Genomic DNA, 25802 nt, shown 5'->3' with positions numbered 1-25802 from the left:
AGCCCCTTTCCCCTCCTCCCAGAAAAAGGACCCTGATGCCACAGGGATGGGTGTCCTGACCCATAACAAGGGGGGGATCTGAATTTACTTTGTGGGTTGTGCTCCACAGCTTTGGGGCTTAGGCCACAAGTGCTCCCTTCCTGAGTTTTCCCCCAGTAAGGTGTTGATCCCTGCCTCTTGGCTGGGGGGTGTATGGGAGGATTTCTGCTGCGCCCCCCACCCCGAGCAGCCTGCTGCCAACATGCAGGCAGTGGGGTGCTGCAATGGGGGACTCTTAAGCTGCCCTCCCCCATGCCCTCATTGGCTTTGTGCTTCCCGTCATTAACGAAGTCTCTGTCCTGCATGATGACTGCACTAATTAATGAGTTCATTAGTGGCCCGGCATGTCCATCTGGGGGGCCCAGGAAGGGCGCAAGGCCTCTGGAGCTGGCGCAGGGTCTTCCAACTCTGTGACACACCAGCAGGATCTGCCCTGGGACACGGCCACAGAACAGAGCGGCCATCTGGGTGTCACCCCACCCCGAAACAGCCCCACGCCCTGCCGGGGGCTCTGCACCCAGGTAAGAGCCCCAACGGGGTCACTGGTGTGGGGTGCAGGGCTGGGAGCTGGGTGGCATGGTTAGAGGGGTTGGAAATTCTGGGGGCTGGGGGAGTGGAAGGCAGCAGCAGAGCCCATCCTTGTGGCATTGAGACACCCCCTTATTTGTGGCTGTCACCCCCCTGGCCTGGTCACCCCCCTGCCATCACTTTGGGGATCCTGGAGGGGGTGGGCAGGACTTAGGGCTCACTGCAGCCCAGGCGTGGTGTCGGGTGATGGTCAGGGCGTGGGATGCCCGCGGTGCTCGTGACAGGGGCTGCTGCCTCAGCAGAGTGGCAGAGATAAGGCTGCAGCAATCCTTCAGGGCTGGGGAAGAGATAAGAGCAAGACAGGGAGCCTGGGGGCCTGCCTGCTGCTGTGAACCCCTCCCTCCCAGCTTTATGTACTCCCTGGTTGTCCCCCAAAACCACCTTCAGGGCTGGGAGCCACTGGGCAGGACTCCATTCCTCTTTCTGCCAACACTAAGGGCATCATCATGTACCACTTGTTGGGGCTGGGGTTTGTGGGGCACATGACAGGGCAGAGGGTGGTGGCGTGGACAAGCTGTGCCACTGCCCTATGCCCTGTCCTGTGCCCCACAAACCCCAGCCCCATGCACCATCCCTGTGCTCCTCTTCCATCCCCAAGGCTGGGGCTGCAGAGACCCCAAACACAGAGAGGCAGAGCTCATCGGGTAGTGAGCAAGGATCTGGTCTCCGGCTGGGGGGTGGCATAGCCTGGGGACAGTCCCATAGGCACAGAGGTGATGTGCCAGGTAGGGAGTGGGACATGAGGACATGTGGATTGGGAAGGGGACGCCCTAAGAAGGTGATGCTGCATTGCTGGTGGGTCTGAACTGGTGGCACCAAAAACCCCATTGCCGTGGGACTGAGCGAGTGGTGGGCAGCAGCATAGCCCAGCCCTGGGGCATCAGCCTGTTGCTGTCGCTTTGGGGAACATTTTGCGGGGGGGAGCAAGCTTCAAAAACCCTATCACCACGGGCTTGGTGCCAAGGGCCAAGAGGGGAGTAGGCCTGGGAAGGGCAGCAGGTACCACCCAAGCACAGCAAGCCCATGGGCAGGGTGACTGGGATTGCCCTGTGCTGCAATAGCACCTGAAGGGGTCAAGCACCCCATGAGTAACAGGGCTCTTCAGGTGCTGCAAAGCCTTGGAGGACCACAGGGACCTTGACTCTAGGCTGTTCCTGCCCTTATATGGTGAACACAGGCTGGGACAGGAGGGGACAAAGTTCTCCTGGGTGGTGGCACCTGAGCACTTTGCCTAGGTACGCTCACCTGTGCCCAGCTCTGCGGGGAAGGTGAGGAGCTGCAGCAGGGGGATGGGGAAATGGGCATGGGGGGCAGCACATCCCATAGCCCCTCTAGCTACTAGCACCGGGGGGGACCCAGGGATGGGGCTTGTGGACCCACCCATGCCCCACCTTGGGGTGTGCTGAGGGGGATGTCAGGATGTCATCCCATGGATCTGAGGCACAGGATGTGGGTGCTTTTGGGTCAGCACAGTGGGACCAGGTGGTGTTTTGTAGGGCTGGGGGAGCAGTGAGTCCTCCATCGAGCATCGCAGGCTCTCCCTGCCAGCCTCTGCCAAGGCACATGGAGGCTTTGCCCAATGCTGGCTGCCTGAGCCGCCTGCCTGCTTGCCAGTGAGCACTGCCAGCGTGGCAGGGACAGCTGTGGGCAACCTCAGTGGCACTGGGGCTGAGCCCTGGCACATTCAGCACCTGTGTGGGGCCAGGCTGTGCCCTCCCTGGCGGGGGATGGAACTGGTGGTGGGGTTGGGATGGGGGGAAACTGAGGCGGGCAGAGGGTGCTTGCACAGGTGTGTGGCTCTGTGCTTGCGCGTGTATGCAAGGCCACCAGCAGTGGCCATGCCGTAATGTGCCATCTTGTGCTGAGCTGTGCCAGGAGCAGGCTGAGTGGGACCGGTTCCTGCTGGTGGTGGGAAGGAACAGGCCACCATGCAGTGGTGTCACCCATCTGTGGCTGCTGTGCTGGGGATGCCCTGTACAGCCCTGCCCTATGTCCAGGCACAGCGCAGGGCACAGGGGCACTCAGGGGCCCCCCTCCTCCTCACCACAGACCCTGGCACAGAGCTGTGACAGCCCCCATTAGCCACGGTGACAGCCAGGCCGAGGGGGATGGCAGCTCCGCCTGTGTGCCTGCAGCCTTGATGCTGTGGTGCCGGGGTGGCCCCTTACCCTGTGCAGCCCTGGACCGGGGGTTTATGGCCCGGCTGGCTGGGGATTGGGCAGGGCAGCAGATGGCACAGCAGGCTGGCTCTGTCCCAGCTCTTAATGACACCGCCTGCCGTTGATGAGGGTGTTGCCGATGCTCCACCAGGTCCCCTTGCATGCAGCACCTGTCGCCATGGTGGAGCTCAGCACCAAAGTCAGCAGGACACTCAACAAGACTACGCCGGGCATCCAGATATGGCGAATTGAGGTGGGGATGGGGTCACTTGTCACCTGGGCACTCACCACCGGGCTGTTTGGGGTGGTTGCAGGAGGGAAGGTCCCCCCTTTGTGTCCTCAGTGCATGGGTTTGGGGCTGGGTGCAGTGGGGTGCACAGAGATGGGGTAGGGTGGTCCCTGCCAGGCTGATGTTTCCCTTACTTCTGCAGAGCATGGAGATGGTGCCAGTGCCCACCAAGAGCTACGGCAACTTCTTTGAGGGGGATTGCTACATCCTGCTGTCGGTAGGGCAGCCTGAGATCCCACAGAGGATCAGGGATGGGTTCTGCCCCAGAGGGGGCCAGGGTACAGGGAAAGGTGTCCCTGGCCAGAGTGGCCTGGGGACACAGGGGCTCGTCTAGTGGGAACCGGTGTTCTGTAGACACGCAAGACTGGGAACAGCTTCAGCTACGACATCCACTACTGGCTGGGCAAGGAGTCGAGTCAGGATGAGCAGGGGGCAGCTGCCATCTACACCACACAGATGGATGACCACCTGGGCGGGGTGGCTGTGCAGCACCGCGAGGTCCAGGGCCATGAGAGCGAGACCTTCCGTGCCTACTTCAAGCAGGGACTCATGTATGTCAGTCACCTCTGGGGATCTGCTCCCACAGTGGGTAATGGTGGGGAGGGGTCCTCTGCAAGCTCCCCATGGGGATATCCCCAGTGGGGATGGGGCAAGCCCTGTCCCAGTGGGCTGGGGGAGGCAGAAAGAGGATTTGGATTGGGTCTTGCTCCATCCGTCACCCACATGGGTGGGGTGGGGGGTTCCTGGACACCTCCCTGCACACAGAGTTGGGAGTGGGACCCCACTGGAATGAGAGGGGGGCCACGGGTCTGACACTGTGTCCATTTTTTCCCAGCTATAAGAAGGGTGGAGTGGCCTCAGGCATGAAGCACACAGAGACAAACACCTACAACATTCAGCGCCTGCTGCACGTGAAGGGCAAGAAGAACGTGGTGGCAGGAGAGGTGAGTTATGGGATGTGGGGAGTCCCTAGCCACCCACCTCTGTGCAGTGACACCATTTGGGGTCAGAATCAGGCCCCCTAGACATAGCTGCTGTCAAGCAGGGGATAAGGTGGGTGTGGGGCCATGCAGCCTTGTCTCAGAAGTAGCCTCACCCCAAAAAGCCCCTTTTGGGGTAGGAAGGAAGAACACAGGCTGGAGACATCAGTACTGAGCCAGGGCAGGTGAAGGCTGTGGAGCTAGGGGGACCCAGCCCTCCTGTCGGTTGACCCACCCTCCCAATCCCACCCTGCTGCAGGTGGAGATGAGCTGGAACAGCTTCAACCGAGGGGATGTGTTCCTGCTGGACCTGGGCCAGCTCATTGTCCAGTGGAATGGCCCTGAGAGCAACCGAAATGAGAGGCTGAAGGTACAGTTCGGGAATCTCAGGGTTCCCCCCCAGAGGCAGGGGATGATGGCCAGCCCCACCCTGCTCTGGGCTGACCTCTTGTCCCCTGGGTGCAGGCGATGACCCTGGCCAAGGACATCCGAGACCGGGAGCGCGGGGGCCGTGCCAAGGTGGGCGTAGTGGATGGTGAGGACGAGGATGCCTCACCGGGGCTCATGCAGGTCCTCACGCATGTGCTGGGCAACAAGAGGGACATCAAGGCAGCTATTCCTGATGACACAGTGGACCAGAAGCTCAAGTCCTCCCTCAAGCTCTACCAGTGAGTTCCTGAGGGTGGGTCACTCACGGGGGCATCTCGCAGGGTGACAGGGGGACCCAGAACCCATCTCCGCTGTGTCCCACAACTCCTGTCCCCATGGACAGACACCAAGAGGGGTCAAGTCCACTAGAGGGGTGAGGACAGGTCCTTTGGGTGCTGTTGGAGCCAGGGGAGTCCCCAGTGACAACAAGGTTGGTACTTGATGGAGAGATGCTTGTGGAAGTGTGACCTTGGGACATTGTGGCAATGTCTCGAGGTGGCCTTGTCACATCTGACACCACTTTGTGCTTCCACATGGCCATGAGTGAGCTGGATATGGCCCTACTGCACAAAAGAGCAAGCTGCAAACCAGGTTACCATCGTGGGTCGTCCCTCAGTACCAGCTCTGCCATGACTGGGGTTGGGAAAGGGATGGGAAGGAGACACCCCAAGGTGGCGATGGGGAGGGGCTTTTCCAGCCCTATTTCTAACCTCCCCTCATCTCTCTTCCCCTGCCAGTGTCACCAATGCCAGCGGGAACCTGGTCATCCAGGAAGTGGCAGTTCAACCCCTGACTCAAGACATGCTCTTGCATGAGGTGTGTCACCCACAGGATGCTCAGGGGTGCCCAATTTCCTTGGCAGTTTTAACTCTTTGCAAGCCGATTTGGTCAGTGAAACCCACCAAATTGGCTTTTGAATTGTTAAAGCTGTCCAAAGTCCTAATTTCTGCTTTTGTTCCCTCTTCCAAGGACTGCTACATCCTTGACCAAGGGGGTCTCAAGATCTTCGTGTGGAAGGGCAAGAACGCCAACAAAGAGGAGAAGCAGCAGGCGATGAGCAGGGCATTGGTGGGTGCTGAGTTGGGGGTCAGTTATGGGATAGCCTGGCTGTTCCCTGGGGTGCTGAGCACCCCATGCCCATGTTTTGGGTCCGGGTCCCTCCAGGCCTTCATCAAAGCCAAGAACTACCCAGCCAGCACCAGTGTGGAGACGGAGAATGATGGGTCCGAGTCAACCATCTTCAGGCAGCTCTTCCAAAAATGGACTGTCCCGAACCAGACTAGTGGGCTGGGCAAGACCCACACCATGGGAAAAGTGGGTGAGTGTCCCCTTCTGATGCCACAGGAATCGCTGGATTGGGATGGGGGGGCTGTGGGGACACCCATGCCTGGCAGGATGTGACTCATTCCTCTGCCTTTCCTCACAGCCAAGGTGGAGCAGGTGAAGTTTGATGTCACCACGCTGCATGCCAAGCCCCAAATGGCTGCACAGCAGAAGATGGTGGATGACGGATCCGGGGAGGTGGAGGTAGGGTATCCAGAGCAGGATGCAGGACCCTCTTGGTGCACCACAGGTGCTGTGCCACAGGATGTCATGGAGACCAGGGGCTGTGGGGTTGTGGGATGCACCAGCCCTGGCAGCAGCACGTCCCTATCCTTGTCCCACCAGGTCTGGCGTGTGGAGAACAACGAGCTGGTGCCTGTGGAGAAGCGGTGGCTGGGCCATTTCTATGGTGGGGACTGCTACCTGGTGCTCTACACCTATTATGTGGGGCCAAGGGTGAGCCGCATCATCTACCTCTGGCAGGTGAGACCCCCCAGGTCACCAGCCCATGGGGTGAGGGACATGGAGACCTCCCCAGACTGGGGGGGGGCTCTGCCCCCACGCATGGCCCCATGGGAGTAGCAATGCCAGCAGTGTTCCCCAAGAGGGGAAAGGGGCCGTGGTGGTTGCTGAGCCCTGCGCTGCCCTGCCCAGGGCCGCCATGCCAGCACAGACGAGCTGGCTGCTTCTGCCTACCATGCTGTCCACCTGGACCAGAAGTTCGATAATGAGCCTGTGCAGGTCCGCGTCACGATGGGCAAGGAGCCAGCCCACCTGATGGCCATCTTCAAGGGCAAGATGGTGGTGTATGCGGTGAGCAAGGGGCTGCTGGGGGGAGAGTGGGCAGGGGGGTGAGCCTGTGGCACGGGTGGTGACCTTCTGTCCCTGTCCCACCAGGGTGGCACCTCGCGTGCAGGCAGCACGGAGCCCATACCCTCCACCCGCCTCTTCCACGTGCACGGCACCAATGAGTACAACACCAAGGCCTTCGAGGTGCCCGTCCGTGCCTCCTCCCTCAACTCCAATGATGTCTTTGTGCTCAAGACTCCCAGCTGCTGCTACCTCTGGTATGGGAAGGTGGGTACCGCAGGGCACCAGGGTGGATGCTGCCAGCCCCAAGAGAAACATTCCCATCTCCTCTTCCTCCTCTTCCTCGGCTGGGGCCGGTGATGGAGCAGCCATGCTTGGTCTGCAGGGCTGCAGCGGAGATGAGCGTGAGATGGGCAAGATGGTGGCCGACATCATCTCCAAGACAGAGAAGCCAGTGATTGCAGAGGGACAGGAGCCGCCTGAGTTCTGGATGGCCCTGGGTGGCAAGTCCCAGTATGCCAACAGCAAGAGGTACCAGCCCTGTGCCCGCAGGTCCCTTGTCCCTGCCCACCCTCAGAGGTGTGATGGGGCACCAGTCCACAAACAGGGTGAGTCCTGTTTCCACCACCACCACCACCACTGTGTTGCCCTCTGCCAGGCTGCAGGAAGAGAACTCCTCTGTGACCCCTCGTCTCTTTGAGTGCTCCAACAAGACGGGCACCTTCCTAGCCACAGAGATCATAGACTTCACCCAAGATGACCTGGAGGAGGAGGATGTTTACCTGCTGGATGCCTGGGACCAGGTGAGCTGGGGAGCATGGGGTTTGAGGGCACCTTTTTATCTCACAAGCTGATGTCCCCAAAGGGGTGGAAGACCTGCAGCAGCCAGATGTGGTGGGATGGAAGGCTGGAACCCCCATGTCCCTGGCCCCATACTGTTTGTTCTGCAGACCTCCTGCTTCAGGGAGGGCTGAGGATGGACTCCCAGTGCCCTTCCCCATGGACAGATGGGTTGAGCACAGCCCCAGAGGTCCTGTCCCACCCCAGTGGTGGATGTAGTGACCCTGTTGCAGGTTTTCTTCTGGATTGGGAGAGGTGCAAATGAGTCAGAGAAGGAGGCAACAGCGGTGATGGCGCAGGAGTACCTGCAGAGCGACCCCAATGGGCGTGACCTTGACACCCCCATCATCGTGGTGAAGCAAGGCTACGAGCCCCCCACCTTCACTGGCTGGTTCCTGGCCTGGGACCCTCTCATCTGGCACGTGAGTCATGGAGGGGACTGTAAAGACCAGGGGGGCCCTTTGCAGATGGAGACCAAGTCTGGATCTGGACCCAGCCAGCATCTCTGAGGCACAGGCAGCATTTTGCCTCATCTCTGCCTGTGCTGAGGGTCTGAGCTCATTTGTCACCTTCCCAGGAAAAGAAATCCTACGAGAAGCTGAGAGCTGAGCTGGGGGATGAGAGCAGCCTGGGGCAGCTCACCTCTGTAAGTACCACAGGGGGATGAGGTGTCTGGGGCAGGAGGGGGCACAGAAAGCCCCTCTGTCCCTCGGCAGCTGCCATGAGGAGTTGCAAGGACACATCCTCTGGTGAAGGGACACCTGGAGCCAGCCTGGTGCCTCCGTTCCTGGGGACATGATGTGACTCTGTCCCTCCATCCAGGCGCTCACATCCAGGGAAGAGGTCTTCACTGCCACCACCCCCCTTCTCCCTGAAAAACTGGAGATCTTCCCCCTGGATGTGCTGGTGAACACCTCGGCCGAGGACCTGCCGCGGGGTGTGGATCCCAGCAGGAAGGAGGTGAGCTGAGCTGAGGCTGGGTGGTTGCTGGGGGGGCTGGGGAAAGCCTCCCAGCTTTAGCTCTGCCTCCTCTCTCCTTCCCCAGTGCCACCTCTCTGACCAGGATTTCCAGGCTGTCTTTGGCATGAGCCGCTCTGCCTTCGGGAACCTGCCCTTGTGGAAACAGCAGAAACTCAAGAAGGACAACGGACTCTTCTAAGGCAGGAGCCTGTGCCCCTGGGACACTCCCAGCTTGTTATTTTTATTAAATAAAATATATTTGGAGAGCAGGGCTGCACTTTCCCCCCAACTGCTGTGCTCAGCCCAGTTGTGGGGCTTATTTGGCAAAAAGATGGTGTGCAGGGGGACATGGGTCTTGACTGGGCACCTGGGCAGTGCGGGGAAGGACCCTCAGCTCCTTCTCCCCCCTTGCCCTCCTGTGCTCAGAGGCAAGGCACAAGCTGCCCACCCCAGGTCCCCCCAGCTCCCCCATCCCATGCCGGTGGCTGCAGCTCAGGGTTAAAGGTCCAGTGTACAGCTGGAGCCACTCCCTCTGTTATCACCTGCACCTCAGCAAGTATGTGCAGTACCAAAGGTAAAAGCAACAAGCCAGAGGCTGAGGAGATGGCACCTGTGTGGGGACAGTCACCAGTGATCACTTGTGATTTCCCCAGGAGTTGAAGGGGACATCTCCCTCCTCCTTAGGAGCCACAGGTACCTGCAGAGGGGCTTGGGGTTTCCCACAGGGACATGTCCCTCCTGGGAAGCAGGATTTGCATGTGCAGGGAGGTGCTGAACACACATGGGATGTTCCCGGGCAACTGAGCAAAGTCCCAAGAGCAAACGCAGGGCGGGGTGCCCATCACCTGCAACGTTCAACAGACAGCAGCCCAGGGGGTGTGGAAATAAGATCCCAAACCAAGAGAGGGTTAATAAAGAGGTTTTAATTTCACCAAAAAAAAAAAAAATCTATCTACACATCATTTAAAAATAGGCAGGGGGAACCCAAGAGCAAAAACTGTGAAGAATGGAGAGGAACAGGTCTGCTAAAACACAGAGAAAAGTGCTGCTCCACATCAACAGTGTAAAGAACCAGAACGCTGGGGTGCAGGCAGAAACCGGCAGTGGCCACCCCGTGGCAGGCAAGGCTGGAGTCCGGCAGCATGGCTACACAAACAGCAGCTGCCAGGGGTCCTGCACCCCTTTTTCTCTCTTTGGCGGGCAATTACAGGGATAATTAGCTCTATTAAAAGGAAAACAAAGCAGATAAGTTGTTCCTGGCCCCCCAAAAGCATGGGCACCCCCACGTGCCCCATGCCTGGGTGAACCGCAGCAGGAAGCTCTGGGCTGGAGATCAGTTGTTCCTGGGGCAGGAAGGAAGATGCATGGGTGCTGGTTATCCACGCTGCGCAGGATGGGGAAGGTGACGTTACAGCTGCAGGCGTCAGAGCGCCCCAGTCCCCCGCCGCTCCTCGCAGTGGTCTCAGGCTGCCAGGTCGGGAAACCAGTCCTGGCTTTGCAAAGGCTCTTTGTGCAGCCCCGTTGGCTGGGGCCCCCCAGGGACCAGCACACACAAGCTCCAGTTCATCAACACAAACTGTTTTACACCTCTTGGAATAGAGGAGCAAATCAAGACCAAACTATCTCAGTCAAACAACAAAGGAGCAAGAGGAATGGCAAGGGGGAGTTCCTTGTACTTATATGCTGAACCACACTTGGACTAAACTAAGCTGACTCAGGAGCAGGTAAATGTTTAACCGCAACTCTGTACATCTGAGGAAGAGCCTGCACATGCTCAGGGACTGCAACTGAACTTCCCCGCTGACCTATACCCCAGGATGGGCATCCCATCTGGAAGTGATGACCTTACCGAACTTGCTGCTGCGACAGCAGGAGTGGTGGGCACATTATGGCTGGGATTGCGTACCCGCCTTCCTCCCCGCTGCTCTCCAACAGGCAGAATGGCTTCGGCAAGGAAGGGGCTCCAAAGACACTCCTGCCAGGGTGAAGGTGCAACTGAGCTGCCGTATGCCAAACAAAAAAGCTTAAAGCAATTAATAGAGACGTCTGCAAATTCTTAATGGCTACAATAATAAGCAAGAACTTTTCATAAAACAAGGAATACTGGTTTCAAGCACCAGCTTTTTTACCTTGTTCCAAACAAAAACTGGTTTTACACAAAAGTTGGTGCACTGAAAAGTCAGGCAATGTTTGCTTTTACTATAAGTAAAAGTGCAGCGCCTTGGAAAAACAACCTTGCCACTCAAAAAAGCAGAGCTGACTTCTGATATACCAGTTATTTACAGCATTAGCATAGGATGCACTTGGGGAAAACAGATTTGCCCTCTGGACAGAGCAGTCCCTTCATCACATTCACAGGGGCGATCAAAGGAAAACTGCATCACCGCCTCTTCCCATCGCCCAGAATTCTACCAAAATTAATATCAACAATAGAAAAGTATAATGCTTTGTAATAAATTAACATATACACCCACTCAGGCTGCATCTTACAAGATAAATGCTCTGTCATGTTTACAACCAAACATTCTCTCCTAGCTTGGAAACCAGAAAGATGTCACACTGACCAGGACCACCGGGCTCATTGCACACAGGGACTGGAAGGTCAGTCAGTCTTGTCACCACATCGGGGTCCCCAAAGTGCACAGCTTGGGGACAGTGCCCAGCAGCAATGGCTGTCACTTGCTGCTGCTCACAGGGTGAGAGGAGGCCACTGAGGTAGTGAGTGTCCCCATGCCAGCCTGCCAGGATCAACTGGTGTGGAAGTGCCCATGGAAGAGGTGCCTGCTGTCTCCTAAATTGATGGTTTCATCTGCTTTGCTTCAGCTAATTTATTCCTGAGAAACTCCTAACGATAGTTTAAAAAACCCAGAAACTATCTCGACAGCAAAAAAGGTGTTTTTTTGTTTTGATTTTTTTTAAAGAAGCCTTTCACCTCTAAAACTCAAGCTGCAAAATCAGAACTAGAGGCCAAAACAAGAGCAACTACTCTGCTTAACAGCAACGACTTATCTGAAATGAGTAAATGCCAGCAAAAGGAAACATCTGCCCCTACTAAATCAGCATAAAGGTGCTGAAAAAAAGAAAAAACTGAAGTCACCAGGCTTTCCCCCTGCACTGAAACAAGCTATAAAAGGAGCATCATGTCTCCAAACCCAATACAACGCAACACTTCTTCCGAACCGTGTTCTGTTAATGCTGAACATGGGCTTTCTGAAAGCTTTTCACCTGGTTGAGTTTCACAGTTTGAACGCTCTGCACTCCTCAGAAGGGAGAACAGAGGCAGAGCTGCAGTAAAAACCCCACTACCCTGGGATGCGAGAAGACTGAGGCAAGACCATGGTTCAAACAAAGAGCAACTCCAGTGCCAAGCACGCCCTGCAGCCCCTGCCCTTCCCCCCCACTCCTGTTTCACAACAACCCCGGCCTGTGCAGAAAGAGTAAAGCCATAACACTTTTTCCCTCCCAGAAGGTGACAAGGGGCTGTTGCTCGACTCCTGCTGCTGTTCTCAGTCTGCTCCAGGTGTCCTCCTACTCCAGTTACACAGCCCTAAGCAATACAGCTTCAGTGCAAAATACTGCACACCCAAAGAGAGACCTCTCCTCTCCAAATGGTACGTAGGCAACAACCTTATGAAGAAAATGCAATCAAATAACAGAACTTGTAAAACAAAAGAAATCACATACATAATCTAACGTCTAAATGAAGATGACAGTGAATGGTGTAAAAAACCGACAGAGCTGCCACCAGGTATGCGATACATTCCACAGCACCGACAGTTTTTTTCCTGGAACTGCACGAATGTCAAAACGCATCAGCGTGAGTGATTCCAAGACGCCTGTTAGCGAGATGACTGGCAAGAGCGTACTCAGTGATCTGGGTTTCCAGTGAATATTACTAACACAACACACGCCAGGTTACAGAATCTATTGCTTAAATTGCCCTTGGAGGAAAAAAAAATGCCAAGTGATATGTAAATCTTTGCCACTCACGTCTCACAGGTGAATGGGCTTTTAAAGTCGAGTTTCTTTTTGCACTATTTTTTTTAAATCAGTTTATGAGCAGCTGTAGTCTTGTGGCTTGATGCAACTCTTTAAGGCTCCATGCTGACAAAATTATTTGAGGAACAATAAAAACTTCACCACAGGAGGATTGCTCTGGGATATCAGGTTTAAATGTGTGGTTCAGGCCCAGGACTCGCACAGATGGTTCAACAAACCGAGTGTCCCATATTTCTACCTTTTGTCTCTTGTTTTGGCCCTGAGCTGTTTGTTACTCCTGCACGTCTGGCACAAGTTCAGAATCTTCCTTGTTCCTCAGGAGGAACAAGGTGTTTTACTCTTCACAGAGGCTGACGAACCGATCTTCCTACTTCCATGCTAAGTGGCTGTGCATTTTTTTCCGTTTCTAGTAACTCATCGAAGATATCCCTAGAACAGAGGGAAAGGACAATAGTGAAACTTAGGTACAACAACAACAAATGAAACATGAGACAGCCCTGAGGGAATCAGCAACTGGATTTAATCCACAAACTCAAGCATCATGAATCCTGCCACAGAAAGGTGTCTTTATCTGGCATCTCTAAGCAAGGCTCCAGGAATCCCACAGCACTTTTTAAAGATTTATTACAATGAATAAGGTCAGTGGTAAGCCTCAAAGAACAGTAACAATAGTGAAAGTAACTCCTGGCTGGTAAAAGGATCAGAAGCAATACAAGCCACAGTCTGTAGTTGAACTAATATCCTTTGTTAGAGCAAGGCAGAAAAGGGGAACAAACTGGGGGACAAAGTCCCTCCTTCAGTTCCCTCTGCATGAAAAGATATTCCTCCTACCTACAAACCTCACCCCAGCCATGTCCTGAGATGACCACAGCTGCAACAACATAACTGCCAGGAGCCAGGATAAGGGCATTTACAAATATCACAGCACTTAAGGGAAAAACTCAAGCTCCATTATGATCTCTGGTGCAACCAGTGCATAACCGAGACACTGAATCCCCTTCTTAGAAGATGATGTCATGTATCCTGTTAAAACCCTATGTATTAGTGACATATGATTCCACACCTCTGAACTCCGAGCATTTCAATTTTGTCATTCTTTCATATAATGCTGACTACAATTTCTTCCAACGAATACATGGAGATACTTTTCATCCCATCAAAGAGGACTAGAGGAAGAAGAGAAGCCCACCTCCTCACAAACAGCAGGTATTTTACTAGTAACAAAATTCCCCAAGACACCCACTTGTGCATGTAGAAGAAGATGTAGCCGCTTCGGTCTCTGTCACACTGAACGGTGGCCTCTAGAGTTCTAGACACTTCCAGGTCATTGTAGGTGAACCAGGACTGCTTCTTGATATCATAGACATCACTGATATAATGACCTTAAAGACAGAGAACGCACCTTACTTTTCAGGCTGCACTTCAACCAGTATGCTAGTTAGCTAACAGATACCCTGGTCCAGTGACCTGTGTCAGATTTAAATGCTAAACACCCTGAAGATCTTGGCCAGTGAACTGGTAACCAGCACAAGCAACTCCATGGACCCCATAAGAAGTATTTCATCACATGCTGTGACACCCTCAACCTGGTCCCTCACCAGTGAGCCATGATGAAAGACTTGCTGTGCTGCCTGCTTCTCTGCAAATAATCCTGCTACCGTAATTCTGTATTACAGGCTTTTTAAGATAGAAAAGAGAAGAATAAAAAAATATGATAACTTTTACCTGAAGAGGATGTGCTTCCGATATGGCTGACGATGCTTATGAGACGGTAGGAGTGAGGAAGCTCTCCTGTCTGAAAAGAAAGTCCAATTAAAGCTTTGAGGCATTCCCTTCTGTCCCACGTAGCTTATGGACAGGACGATTTATACTCTATTCAAAGCTGCAACCCAGACAAGGATTACACAAACAGACACCCTGGTTCAGACCAAAGGAAGAGTCCTTTCAGATGAGGGAAAACCCTTCCCATCTTATTTAATTTTTCAGCCAGCCAAATGAAGGAGAGGAGTCACTCTGACTTCAGAACAGATGCTGACATGAGCTCCACACGGCAAAGTTTTCTAAACAACCATTTCCTGAGTGACTTCCACTGATGTCAGAATGAATGTACCAAATAAACATAGAAAACCAAAAATGGAACCCCATGCTTATTTCTGAAATATCAAAGAAATACCCTTGATAATGGTAAACAGACTTAACAGCTAATACTGGATATGTAGCCCAGATTCTCTTGTCCTGCACCTGCAATGTCATCAGACAACGCCCTCTTTGCAAGCAGGAAACATGCTCTGTCTACTCACTGACAATAAAACTAAATGATGTTAATTAGCTTCTAACAACTACTTTTTATTTCTCTTTGACTAGGAAACATTATTGATAACAATTCACTGACAACATTCTTAAAATGCAGCTCTTGGTTTAAGGGTAAGAAAATAAAAACCGCCCAAGAAAACACTAATTATTTAACCTTTTCCACCCTGCCCAGTATTCCTTCCACCCAGGCAGGCAGGCGGCTTTCGCAGCGCTGCTGCGTGGAGTCTGAGCACGCTGGCAGCACGGCCTGGGTCACCGTTACATTTCCCTTAGTGGGAATAGGACCTTGCCACAGCTTCTCAGCTCTGGTGGTGCAGGATCTAGAAGCTCATGGCGTTGCCACTAAACTACCATGCTGGCTGACATCCTCTCTCTAAGTAAAAATTTCAGGCCCATTGCTTGACACGCACTGGAACGTTTCTGATATAAGACTACTGTTTCCTTTTCACCATTATCCACATCTTAGAGAAACTCAGAGGGTCTCTGCAGCTGGTTTTTTTTTTTGTTTTTTTTTTTTTTTTTTTTTTTAAATCAAAACAATACAATAGGACATCCCCTTAAGGATACAAATTTTCTATCTTTTCACTTTTGAACATAAAAGATGTTTCTAGACTCTACATCTGCTCTGTAAAACTACATCCAACACTAAATTGATCGTAAAGGAGGGGTATAGTTCTCAGTTGGCTTTTGAAATCATAGATCACACCTCAGCATTTCTTTTCAGGTCTTCTGCTTCAGCTTCTGAATACTCCATGTCAAAAACATCCTCGTTGCCAGAGTCTTCATCAGAACCAACGCTGTCCAGGAGAGAGCTGTTAAACTCTAGATAGCATGGAAATAACGATACTGTGTGAGAAGCCATGGTGCACACAGGAATTCGCAACAGGCTGAGGTGTATCTACCCACATAAACAAGCACAATAAAATGCTAATGTTTCAAGCTTCCTTTCCAAGGAAAGCGGGAGATATTGGAACTTCCAAATAAAAACTCTCTCTCCCTTCCCCAAATTGTCAGAGCAATAGTTAAGAAAAGTATCTTGGACTACAGAACTAATTTTAGCATCATCTCTGCCATACTTTTACAAAAGAGCATTATGGCAATAACAGCTGGTGATAAAAGAGCATTTGAACACCCCATTTGCTCCAGAGCACTGGTGGTCTCCAGCCAGAACCAGCATTAAAAGAAGTACAGCCAGCCTGGTCAGTGTAAGTCTCTGCAACGACAAGCTATGAACTCCAGTTTTAACTATAAGTTGCATTAACGAAGTGCATTTTTCAATTGAAACTGGTATCAAAACGCTCCCGCTGGCAGCAGGCATCTTTTCACTGTTTTCCATGGTAAGAAGGCTGCTCACCGCAGGAACTTCCAGTTTGCTTGGCTGAGCAAAACGCAGGCAGCTCTCTGTAAAGAGCCGGAAGGCACCACTGCTCCCTGTACAGCCTGTTCCAAACTGCCTGGGATTCTGCAGCTACCCAACCAATTTAGGATTTTGTACAGTACTCATTAGGAGAAGTAGCTATGCTTTCACCAGCTAAATTAAAGCTATGTTGTCTTGGGTGAGTGAGAAGCTGAAATTAACAGGACACTGCTCAGGAGAATATTTTTTTTTCTTAAAGAGACTATCAGTGTCTGTAATGATGGAGATATTTTGCTCAAGAGATTCTCACACTGCTTGCCCTGTTAAACCATCAGATGCTGGATTAGTATAATCGTCTTGGGAAGTCTACAGATGAATCCCTTTAACTGAGAATATTTTACTGCTGGTTTCCACACCTGGCCTGTTGTAAGCTACTCTACAGCCGAGAAATGCAGCCACTTAGGCAGGTCTCTGCATGAAGTACTTGCCACAGGTATTGCCTAAATGCCACTTCACCAATGGCCCTTGGATGACGAGCAGTTCTTTGATTGCAGCACCACTGGGAACCTTTCTAAGACAAATACTACCAGATACATGCTCACGATTACTAACATCTCCTTAAACAGCTGCTGGCTGGTGCCTTACAAATGGCCTGGCAGTAACTTGAGCACAAGGCAATGCTCATGTTCAAGTCAAGCGTCTGCAAATCAGGAGGAGGAAGGATTTCTGGTGCTGAACCCTTCCCAGCCAAGATTCGAGGAAGATCTGAGAGGGACTGGGCACTCAGTCTGCCAGAGCTCAACAGGGGACAGGACTCAGGCTGAGGGACATTTAATCAGCATTCAACTTATTTCTCTTCAGAAGCAGACATGGGCTCATCCAGTAATAAATGAGCGCCTTTAGAGGTGCCTGAGCAACTACAAATATCCTAACACAAGACTTCATTAGCCCTCCCTCTCTGGAGCAGGAATTTTCTCTGTTACGCTTTGCTCTGCCAGATTGTATGAAATCACTCGCATGCCACCCTCACACGAACGTTAAACAGTGCCCGAGGCTCACCATGCTGTCTGGATTGGGAAAAGACAGATAGTGTATTTTGGGTTTCTTTTTTTCACCCCCAACAGCTATTTTTTGCAGTGAGATCTGTCTCCTTCCTCTCCTCTATCAGGCAGACAGAGCACTTACTCATTTTCCTGGGCAAGGCTAGTACCTTAATTAATCAACAGTAAAATATCAATGCAACTAAGAAATAATCCTTATGCTCTGACAAGAGCCTTTGGCATGCTGGCTTTTGCTGGGAATGCAAAATTCCAAGGTCCATTTTGCTAGTTGTATTAAATATTAGTTATATAGGTTTAACATTATAGAAATACAACATTACATATATCATGATATGCTTGTTTATATATAAAAAGGAAATTAAAAACTCAAGGGACTGAAATAAGATATTTTTCTTATTAAGTTTTTCCTGATATTTGCTCTTGCAACTGAGAACAAGAAAAGCTGACCTGAGCAAAGCCAAACACAGCAAAGCACACACCAAAGAGCACGAAATCCCAGCTCTTTTACAGACACTCGGGAGCTGCACTCATACATACAGATCTATTTTCCCTCAAAAGCAACATCCTGGAAGAAGTTGAATGAGTTTCACCTTGTAGACTTAATTCCGTAGCTCGTTTAAGGTCATCATCCTCTTTTTGTTCTCGCGCCTCCTGACGGGAAGAGAACAAAACTTAGCCCATTGAGACACTTTGCTGTTTAAAATTCTTGTGGTGCTCTTTTTCCATTGAAACTGTGCTGCTCTGGTTTCTACAACAAACCTGACATTGTAAATTAAAAGTACTGTGTGAAGGAATGTTTGCAACCAGCGAGAGTCCAATGTTCCCGTGCAACAGAACCTGGGACAAACCTTCATTAAGGCTCGTCAAAGCTCCTGAAGTTTGGTATGCAGCAGAGCGAGTCTCTGGTAACACCAAACGCTTTCTCTGGATCATTAATTTGAAAAGCATCTGAATGAATTTGCAACCCTTTGCTAAGGAAAGCTGTCATTTACACAAAAAGCTCCTCACACTTCGGCAAAATTTAGACTTCTTCTGCCCAAAGCCAGCTGAGGACAGAGTCATCAAATTCTGACAGATTTTATTATTTGTAAGACATTTGAAAGCAGAGCCAGTGGTTTTATGTAACAGGTGTAATTCACAAAGGCAGGATGCAAAAGACATCACCACTAAACAACCAGATCTTAAAAACATTACCATGAACAAGTAGTGAAGAAACCTCAAGTCAACAAACCCTTCTAATCTTTGGATAATATCACTGTTCCTCCCACCACTCTCGAAAGCTCAGAGCTACAGCAAGCCAGTCAATAATATTTAATGAGCCAGTTTCTTAATTCAGGATTTGAACGCCATGAGTACACCTGAATGCAGAACCCTAACTACGTATTTCAAATCAAGATAACCACAGCTACTGCATTTCCATGCCTGAATCATGAGAGCAGCAGGTTTTCCCTTCAGAACTGTAGCAGAACAACACTCAAAGGCCAGTTTTACATTACTAGCATGAGGCCTTTTATCTCACTATTTCTAAAGCATTTGTGAATCTTTGTTAAACTACTCAGCATCATTGAATCAAAGCTACATCTGGCATGGAAAATACCAACCAGCACCTCATAATGAGTAATGGGAGAGAAAAATCCAAGCGCCATGGAAACATCAGATCTCATAAGGAAAACCATGACAGCTTTAGTATTAATAGAGAGCAGACAAGGGCACCTATTTTAAGAAAGACCTGGCTAAGCGCTTGCTTCACTCTCAGCAGCTCCGTTAAACTTGTGGAAATCAGTTACAGGTCTTGAAATTCAAGTGGAACACAGATGGTCAGCACACAACCCAAGATCACAGTTGTTTCCAAGTCTGATTTAAAGGACTTGTTTTCGACTAAATTATTTGTGATTTTTTTTCAATTTACTAACAGGGAAGGATCACATAAATGGTCTGTTCCTATATTTTCTACTAAGCATGCTTTACTTGCTAGCACCAGAAACAAGGCACTGGCATCGACAGATCTTTAAGCTGACCTGGCATGGCCATTCTTAGCCTTTGCTTTCAAACCTGCTGCTTTCAGTCCTGATAAAACATGCTGCAAGAAGCAACTGCCAGGGAAGCTAAAGGTGGGCTTGCTTCTCAGTGACAGACAGCAACATTTTAGTTTATCATCATTTTTATATAATGTTACAAGGCAGTGTATAAATGTGCAAGGAAAGCTTTGAGAAATCTGCAGGTCTGTGATGTGATATACAGTTACCAACGTACATACAAAACATGCCCAGATGTATCCAGTGCTGTCACCCTACTGACACTGGAGCTAGAAGAACCCAAACCTTTCTTCATCTGTTTTTCTCAAAAAACCCCAACAGAATCCCTTTGCAGTTACTGCCTGAACACAAGTTTTCCTTTAGCCATCGGGTTTCCAGTGTTGGACAAGACAACTCAAGGAAGGAAACTTCATTTCTTACTTGCTCTTGAAGGCTCTGAGCCAGCGCCTGCTGGAGTTCTTGCTCTTCCCTCTCTCTCTCCATATCGTACTGCTGCAGCCAGTCAACCTCCCCCTGGGAGCCTTCCGGAGTTTTGTTTTCCTTATTCTCATCAAAATCTTTAGTTATCTCAGTGAAATTGGCAGGACCTGAGGAAGCAGAAAGTACAGTTATGCTTTCCTGGGTCTTCTGTTTGTTACCAGCTAAATCCTCTTAAATCACCACAATCCTTGCAGCACAGTGACATCTATTGACAGGGAGAGCTCACTAGCCATTAAAAAAAAACACACGAGTCAAATGGGAAAAGCTCAAAAGTCTTATTTTAACAGATGTAAGATGAACCATTTGATTAATCCCCAAACCTGTTCTCTTCTTAGCCTTTTATGTTCACTCAGAAACATAAATTTTAACTAAAGAAAGATGTCACGCAGCACTAGGTTTCTGCAGCCGTGAAGCTGACACTTGAATGTCTCTAGAAGGAACGACGGATTATAAAAATTTGCATTGCATATTATACCTCGGAGTACTATAGATGAAGCCAAAATTAAAGCCAAATCATATGTAAGATAGAGGGAAGCACAAATCTGAAGCATTGTTTATATTCGTCAACTTTTACTTCAGGTAAGAGCTTCAATCTTGTGAACGCTATCTACAGCTTTAAAAGTGCAAGAACATTATAATTTTTCAGTTCACCTTTCAAGCGAACACTATGGCAGAAGTGTTTTACAAGACTTCTGGAACGAATGTGCATTGAACCACTGCACGCATCTCCTCCTGCAGCTGCAGGACACTTTGATTCTCCCGTTTGCTTGCAGCTGAGAAAGAGTCAGGACCTGCTCCAACAGCTATCATGCAGCAACATGCAAAACTTTAGTTTTGCCCTATGCAGACTTCAGAATCTGCTCATTAGTTATTAGCAAAGATTATACAAGGCACTCTCAGTATCTGCAGCCTCTTAAACACGAGATCACCAGAACCAGAACTATAATCCATCAGCCTAATCCTCTTAAGATGAAAAACAAAACAGAATTTATTACATGACCTTTGAAAACTTCCAGTGTAAGAAGAAATACTCATACAACTGTTATTTGAGGATCATGTAGCAGAAAATACATCTTCTGTCATATCTAAATCAGCCTTTTTTGAAAGCACCACAAACTATTACATGTTTAGAAATAAATGTATTACTAGTGGTAACAAGAAATGGACAAAGTTTACATGTTTAGAACCATCTTGTCTGATGCATCCTTTGCAATTATATTTCCTTTAAACATAAGATGGTAAACTCATGGTAAGTTACATTCAGCTGCTGTAACTAGTAACTCAACACACAGAGATACACATCTTAGCTGAATGCCAAACTGTGTGCTTTGAGTGGTATTTGGGGTTTTTGGTCAAACACAGTCAAATATAGAAAGCTGAATGCAATGTTGAGCATTTAATTGCATTCTTAATCAGAAAATACAGAAACTTTTATTAAACACATACTTTTTGCTTAAGTGTCACAACAGTCTTCAAATAATTACATTATGCTTTCCAAAGAAAACCTGGCTAGAGATACATTTATATGGCCACAGTCTCACAACTCCACACAACACCAGTGTATACAAAGGAGGGCACAAACAAGGCTGACCACAGACTTCGTTTTCTTATATCCTGCCTTCCAACACGCAAAATATCAAGAGTTGCCCATCGAAACACATGCAATTTTTGGTAATAGAGCGAGGGTTTTTTTGTGAATATTTAAGCTCCTGGCTCTTAGAGGAGAAGAGCAAACTGTTGGCTTATTTTTCCAGGCTACTAGAAGTAAAAGTCTGACTGAAGGCATGTAACACATGATAAACACTAACAGACTCAATTTCCCCACACTGAGATCAAACAGGCTCCTTCTTGTACTTAACCGTGTTTCTGGGTCAGAGGCCCAGTCTCTTACACTCAAGTGTCTGCTCTCACACGAATAAGTATTACAAAAAATTACAGAGATAGAGCTAAATTAATTAGTAATTAGTGACAAAAAAACTGCGTTTATGAAAGCATTTGGGTCTTGGACGCTCCAGACATCACTGTTACACGCCAGCAATGGGAACACTGCTACTGTGCTGCCCAGGCTGCAACAGCTACAGAAATGAAAATACTTTCTGATTACGGAAGATTAGGTTCCAGACACTCCCAAATCTTAGTAAATTGAATTGTCTGGTACGGGAACCAGTGGAAGCGTGTGTTAATCATCAGGAGAGAGAAAAAAAAGGAAATTAACTCTAAAGATGATGTTACCTTTATCAGAGAGGTGACAGACACGCAGTAAAATACATTTTCACAGTTCAATGAATTAAACACTTTATACACAGCGAAACTGCAAGAAAACTCTGAGGAAGTCAGGCAGTTTCAGCAGTGCTCTTGTGCCCAGATTCTGCCACCATACATACTAAACTACTGCTATCAGTGACCCACTTTAGCTCACTATAGACCAATTAAGACGGTTGCTTTGCCTTACCCGAGTCTAATGATGCTTTGGGTTTCTCCATCTCCATAGATTCCAGGTTTTCCGGCAATTCCTGAATTTCATCATCTCCAAAACCAGTGTCTGGGCTGCTTGTGGGTTTATCTTCATCATGGCTCAGAGACAGAGAAGCTTCCCTTTTGCTAATCTCTAAGACAGCTGCCAGCAGCTCATCTTCGCTCATCCCATCAAAACCAGCATTACCCAGCTCAGATTTATCACCCTCCATTTTACTTCTTTTTGAACCCTAGAGATAAATGGAACTATGATTAAGTGCTTGAATAAAAAGGGATAGAACATCAGCTTTACAATTCTGTGGAGATCTTTTAAATTTATTTTATTAACCCAAGGGAGTGGAAGCTTGGCTCTGTCAACATTAAACAGATAAGTTATATGAGAGTCAATGGAGAGACAACCTTTGTAGCTACATTCACTCCAAGGAATAATATTTAAATATAAACTACAACCAGTTTTTACAGGCCCTGTGGATTAACACACACCAGGTAACTCTTCCCTTCAACACTCATGTTCCACCTTTATGTTGTGATGAATCCTCAAGCCTCTGGCGAGTCAGTGCTGAGGCACAAGTAGTGAAATTGCAAGTTTGTTAACAAAGACTGAAGCAGCAACATGAGAGTAATTGATCTTGAACACAGGGATGGAAGAATAGGAACTGAAATCAGGCTGGTACGAAGAGCAATTAAAATTAGGTTTTGTGCTGCAGACTTGCCATGTGAAATCTCAAGGGGTGGGCAGGACTCTGCAAACCAAGTAAGAAAACAGTTAACCAGGGAAAGGGGGGAATTATTCTTTCCCAATGAGAAAAGAACAACTTTGAATTGGAAGAAAGGAAAAACACTGCAGTCTTAATCTGAATTTTTCCTTCTTTAGTAATTTTCCTAAAACTGATGCTCATCCACTCCCACACCATACTGATTTACAACTACTACAGTAATTTCAATGATTTTTATATTAACTTAATCAGGAGGTTAACCTCCATGTATACATATTTATACAATTACACTACTTACCATATGTTTAGATTTTTTTCCTATATTATGTTAAAAAATGGGGAAAACTAGTTTCTATCAGAATGTACTTATCCTGGTCTTATTTCAAAGTGCATTTGGATGGATCTCAGAACTTTGTTAACTGGTGTTTTTACTTATACAGCAAGCTTTTGATGAACAAGTCTAGTTTTATACAGCATTTTGTATTAAAACTGGCTTATCAAACAAGATTAGCAAACGAATTACCCAACTAAACTGCTTATTTCTAGACATCATGCCCGCCAAGAATTAGAACTGACAAATTCAAACTCTCTCCTCACATCTATTCTTGCACTGAATAAGGAAAGCCGAGTACCTGCTTTTTAAGCATTCTGATTCTCTCTCTGCACCTGCAGGCTACTAACGTCAAAACTGGTTTAGCTCTTCAGCAAACTCTAGTTCCAGGCACTTTGCCAACAACTAATACTAACTCAGTGGCTGGACTTTAAAGACTTAACAGCATCTTGCATTATTTGAATAGAACTTTCCTATTAAAAATTATTTGCATAGATTTTAAGTAGCTCAGGTTCTAAGACAGGCTGCTTTAAATACATATTTTTAAAAACTACTTCAAATACTACTCCACCTGCAGAGGCTGAACTCACAGAAATTGCAGTTCTGCTCACTTCAGCCTGGAGAAGAGAAGGCTCCAGGGAGACCTTATTGCAGCCTTTCAGTACTTACAAGCGGCCTATAAGAAAGATGGGGACGGACTTTTTAGCAGGGCCTGCTGTGATAAGACAAGGGGTGATGGTTTTAAACTAGAAGAGGGGAGATTCAGGCTGGACATGAGGAAGAAATTTTTACAATGAGGGTGGTGAAACACGGGCGCAGGTTGCCCAGAGAGGTGGTGGATGCCCCATCCCCGGAGACATCCCAGGCCAGGCTGGACGGGGCTCTGAGCAACCTGATCTGGGTGAAGATGTCCCTGCTCATTGCAGGGGGTCGGACTGGATGAGCTTTGAACATCCCTTCCAACCCAAACTCTTCTATGATGCTATAACTGCTGTTTGCCCCCTCAACCCAATGCCGTATCCAGCTGCTGTTCCAGCTGTTCTCCCGCAGGGCAGGGCTGTTTTGCAAACAGTGCCCTGTGGGAGATACACTGGCCACCAAGTGACTGCCAAGCCCCTAATGCAGCCTCATCCACAGCTACGGTGAGAGGCAACCAAGGGAACGGTGCAGCAGCAGTAATGCCGCTTCCACGGACAAGGACCAGGAGCAGGTCCTCTCAGGAGAACAAGGAGAGATAACAGGTGGCTGGTCAGCCCTGTGGTTGAGGAGTGGCCAACGTGCATGGCCACAAAGAATAAAGTCCCTTATGTGGAATCATCACCACCACTGTCTCTTTCCCACAACAGGCTGGAAAGCCTATGATTAATTTGCTATTCAAATTAACAGGCTTTATTGCCAAAAATTTCTGCACTCACAGGGCTTGTGCGATAGAGACTACTTACACTTCCTCACAAACAAAACTTGTGGAGGAGTCTCTCAACTGAATATTTCTGACTAGCCCAACTTTTACTGGATCTAACTAAATCAAGGGCTTTACTGCATAATTTTATTATTGACAGCCCACTATATTTCAGCCTGGAAATGTTATCAGTAAAAGTTACCCAAAGGACTGACAAAACTGCTAAGCAGCTGGTATACATAACCTGAAAACCTAAATGCAGTTGCAAGTAATTACCTCTGTTCCCAGTGGGAACCCAAGACAACTGTACGGAGAGGTCAATTAGCAAAACACTCCCTTCCAGCACTGCAGTGCTAATTAGGAGAAAAAGTTATCTTACATCAACTTTACTCACAGTCTATGCTAAGAAAAGCACAGGCCAGACATGAGCACATACAGGATCTATGTATATGGAAGTTTGTGGTTCTTACCCTTACCTTTTCTGGCTCTTCTTGCAGTTGTTGCTGATCTCTACCCTGTATGTTACACAACCTTTGGCTATGGGCAACAGAACGTTTCAACGGCTCATCATCGCTGTCAGAATCTACACAGAGTGCTGCAGAGCTCTTTGACTTGAAAGTGTATTTTCTGTAAATTAAAAACATGGCTATAAAACTTCATGACATTGTAGCATTGTAGAAATCTGTTTCAAAGTAACTGCTAAAGAAGTGTTACGCTCGATTTTCACATTGTGGGGCAGTACAATTTGGAGAACAAACTGCAACGATTGACAACAAAAAGTTATTGACATAGGAGGCAGGGTTTTCAGAAAAAAAAAAATAAAAAAAAAAAATCAATCTTTTACTAGGTTAACTTCCATACCTTCTTCAAGCCTGCAATAGCAACTTACAGCCTTAACAGTTACTAAGTGTGTGGCTCTTGCTTCTAAGACTGAGGATTCTGTGCTTTATTACCCAGCAAGGGAGTCTGGGAAAGCCATGATTACTGCTCAATTAGGAAATGTGGTCTCTAAGTATTCCACAATGCAAAACTATCCAATGTGATATCACATTTTTTGCCATATCAAAAACTGGCCTTTCAAAAGGGCTTAATAAGAACAATGCCCTCTCATCTTTGCAAATAAACTCAAGGAACTAATCACCTGCTCCCAAAACACACACTGGGGCTCCACAGAGCCAGAAGAGAGAAAATAGCTGAAAACTGCAGAATTAGAAGACA

The 25802-nt window shown here is 48.8% G+C and overlaps 2 protein-coding genes across 5 annotated transcripts in view; one reads left to right on the top strand and one right to left on the bottom strand.

Moving 5' to 3' along the window:
- Positions 1-385: 385 nt before the first annotated feature.
- On the top strand, positions 386-8717 carry VIL1 (villin 1). Of its 2 annotated transcripts, XM_082055259.1 has the most exons (20): positions 386-560; positions 2938-3039; positions 3218-3292; positions 3430-3626; positions 3911-4019; positions 4315-4425; positions 4521-4723; positions 5222-5300; positions 5454-5552; positions 5649-5802; positions 5911-6011; positions 6153-6290; positions 6462-6620; positions 6705-6884; positions 7003-7148; positions 7276-7420; positions 7691-7879; positions 8035-8103; positions 8280-8417; positions 8503-8717. In XM_082055259.1, exons 2-20 carry the CDS (start codon positions 2965-2967, stop codon positions 8614-8616), a joined length of 2481 nt encoding a protein of 826 aa, XP_081911385.1. In that variant the 5' UTR covers positions 386-560; positions 2938-2964; the 3' UTR covers positions 8617-8717. The 2 variants fall into 2 exon arrangements, with proteins under 2 accessions (XP_081911385.1, XP_081911384.1); XM_082055258.1 differs by lacking the exon at positions 386-560 and having other exon boundaries at positions 2850-3039.
- Positions 8718-9320: 603 nt separating this feature from the next.
- The window catches only part of USP37 (ubiquitin specific peptidase 37), a 36318-nt gene continuing 19836 nt past the window's right edge, over positions 9321-25802 (bottom strand). For 2 of the 3 annotated variants that reach the window (XM_082056075.1, XM_082056077.1), the window contains exons 17-24: positions 25055-25211; positions 22116-22368; positions 19604-19770; positions 17738-17798; positions 15436-15551; positions 14142-14211; positions 13660-13798; positions 9321-12845 (exon numbers count right to left, since the gene is read on the bottom strand). In XM_082056075.1, the coding sequence (XP_081912201.1) occupies positions 12758-12845; positions 13660-13798; positions 14142-14211; positions 15436-15551; positions 17738-17798; positions 19604-19770; positions 22116-22368; positions 25055-25211 (1051 nt within the window). In that variant the 3' untranslated portion in view covers positions 9321-12757. The remainder of the gene's footprint in view (positions 12846-13659; positions 13799-14141; positions 14212-15435; positions 15552-17737; positions 17799-19603; positions 19771-22115; positions 22369-25054; positions 25212-25802) is intronic. The other variant, XM_082056076.1, reaches the window with a different exon arrangement.

This window comes from Streptopelia decaocto, assembly GCF_964273445.1.
Source record: "Streptopelia decaocto genome assembly, chromosome: 6".
Taxonomy (NCBI): domain Eukaryota; kingdom Metazoa; phylum Chordata; class Aves; order Columbiformes; family Columbidae; genus Streptopelia; species Streptopelia decaocto.
Note: the sequence above shows the minus strand (reverse complement) of the source record. Positions and strands in the feature narration are given on the sequence as shown.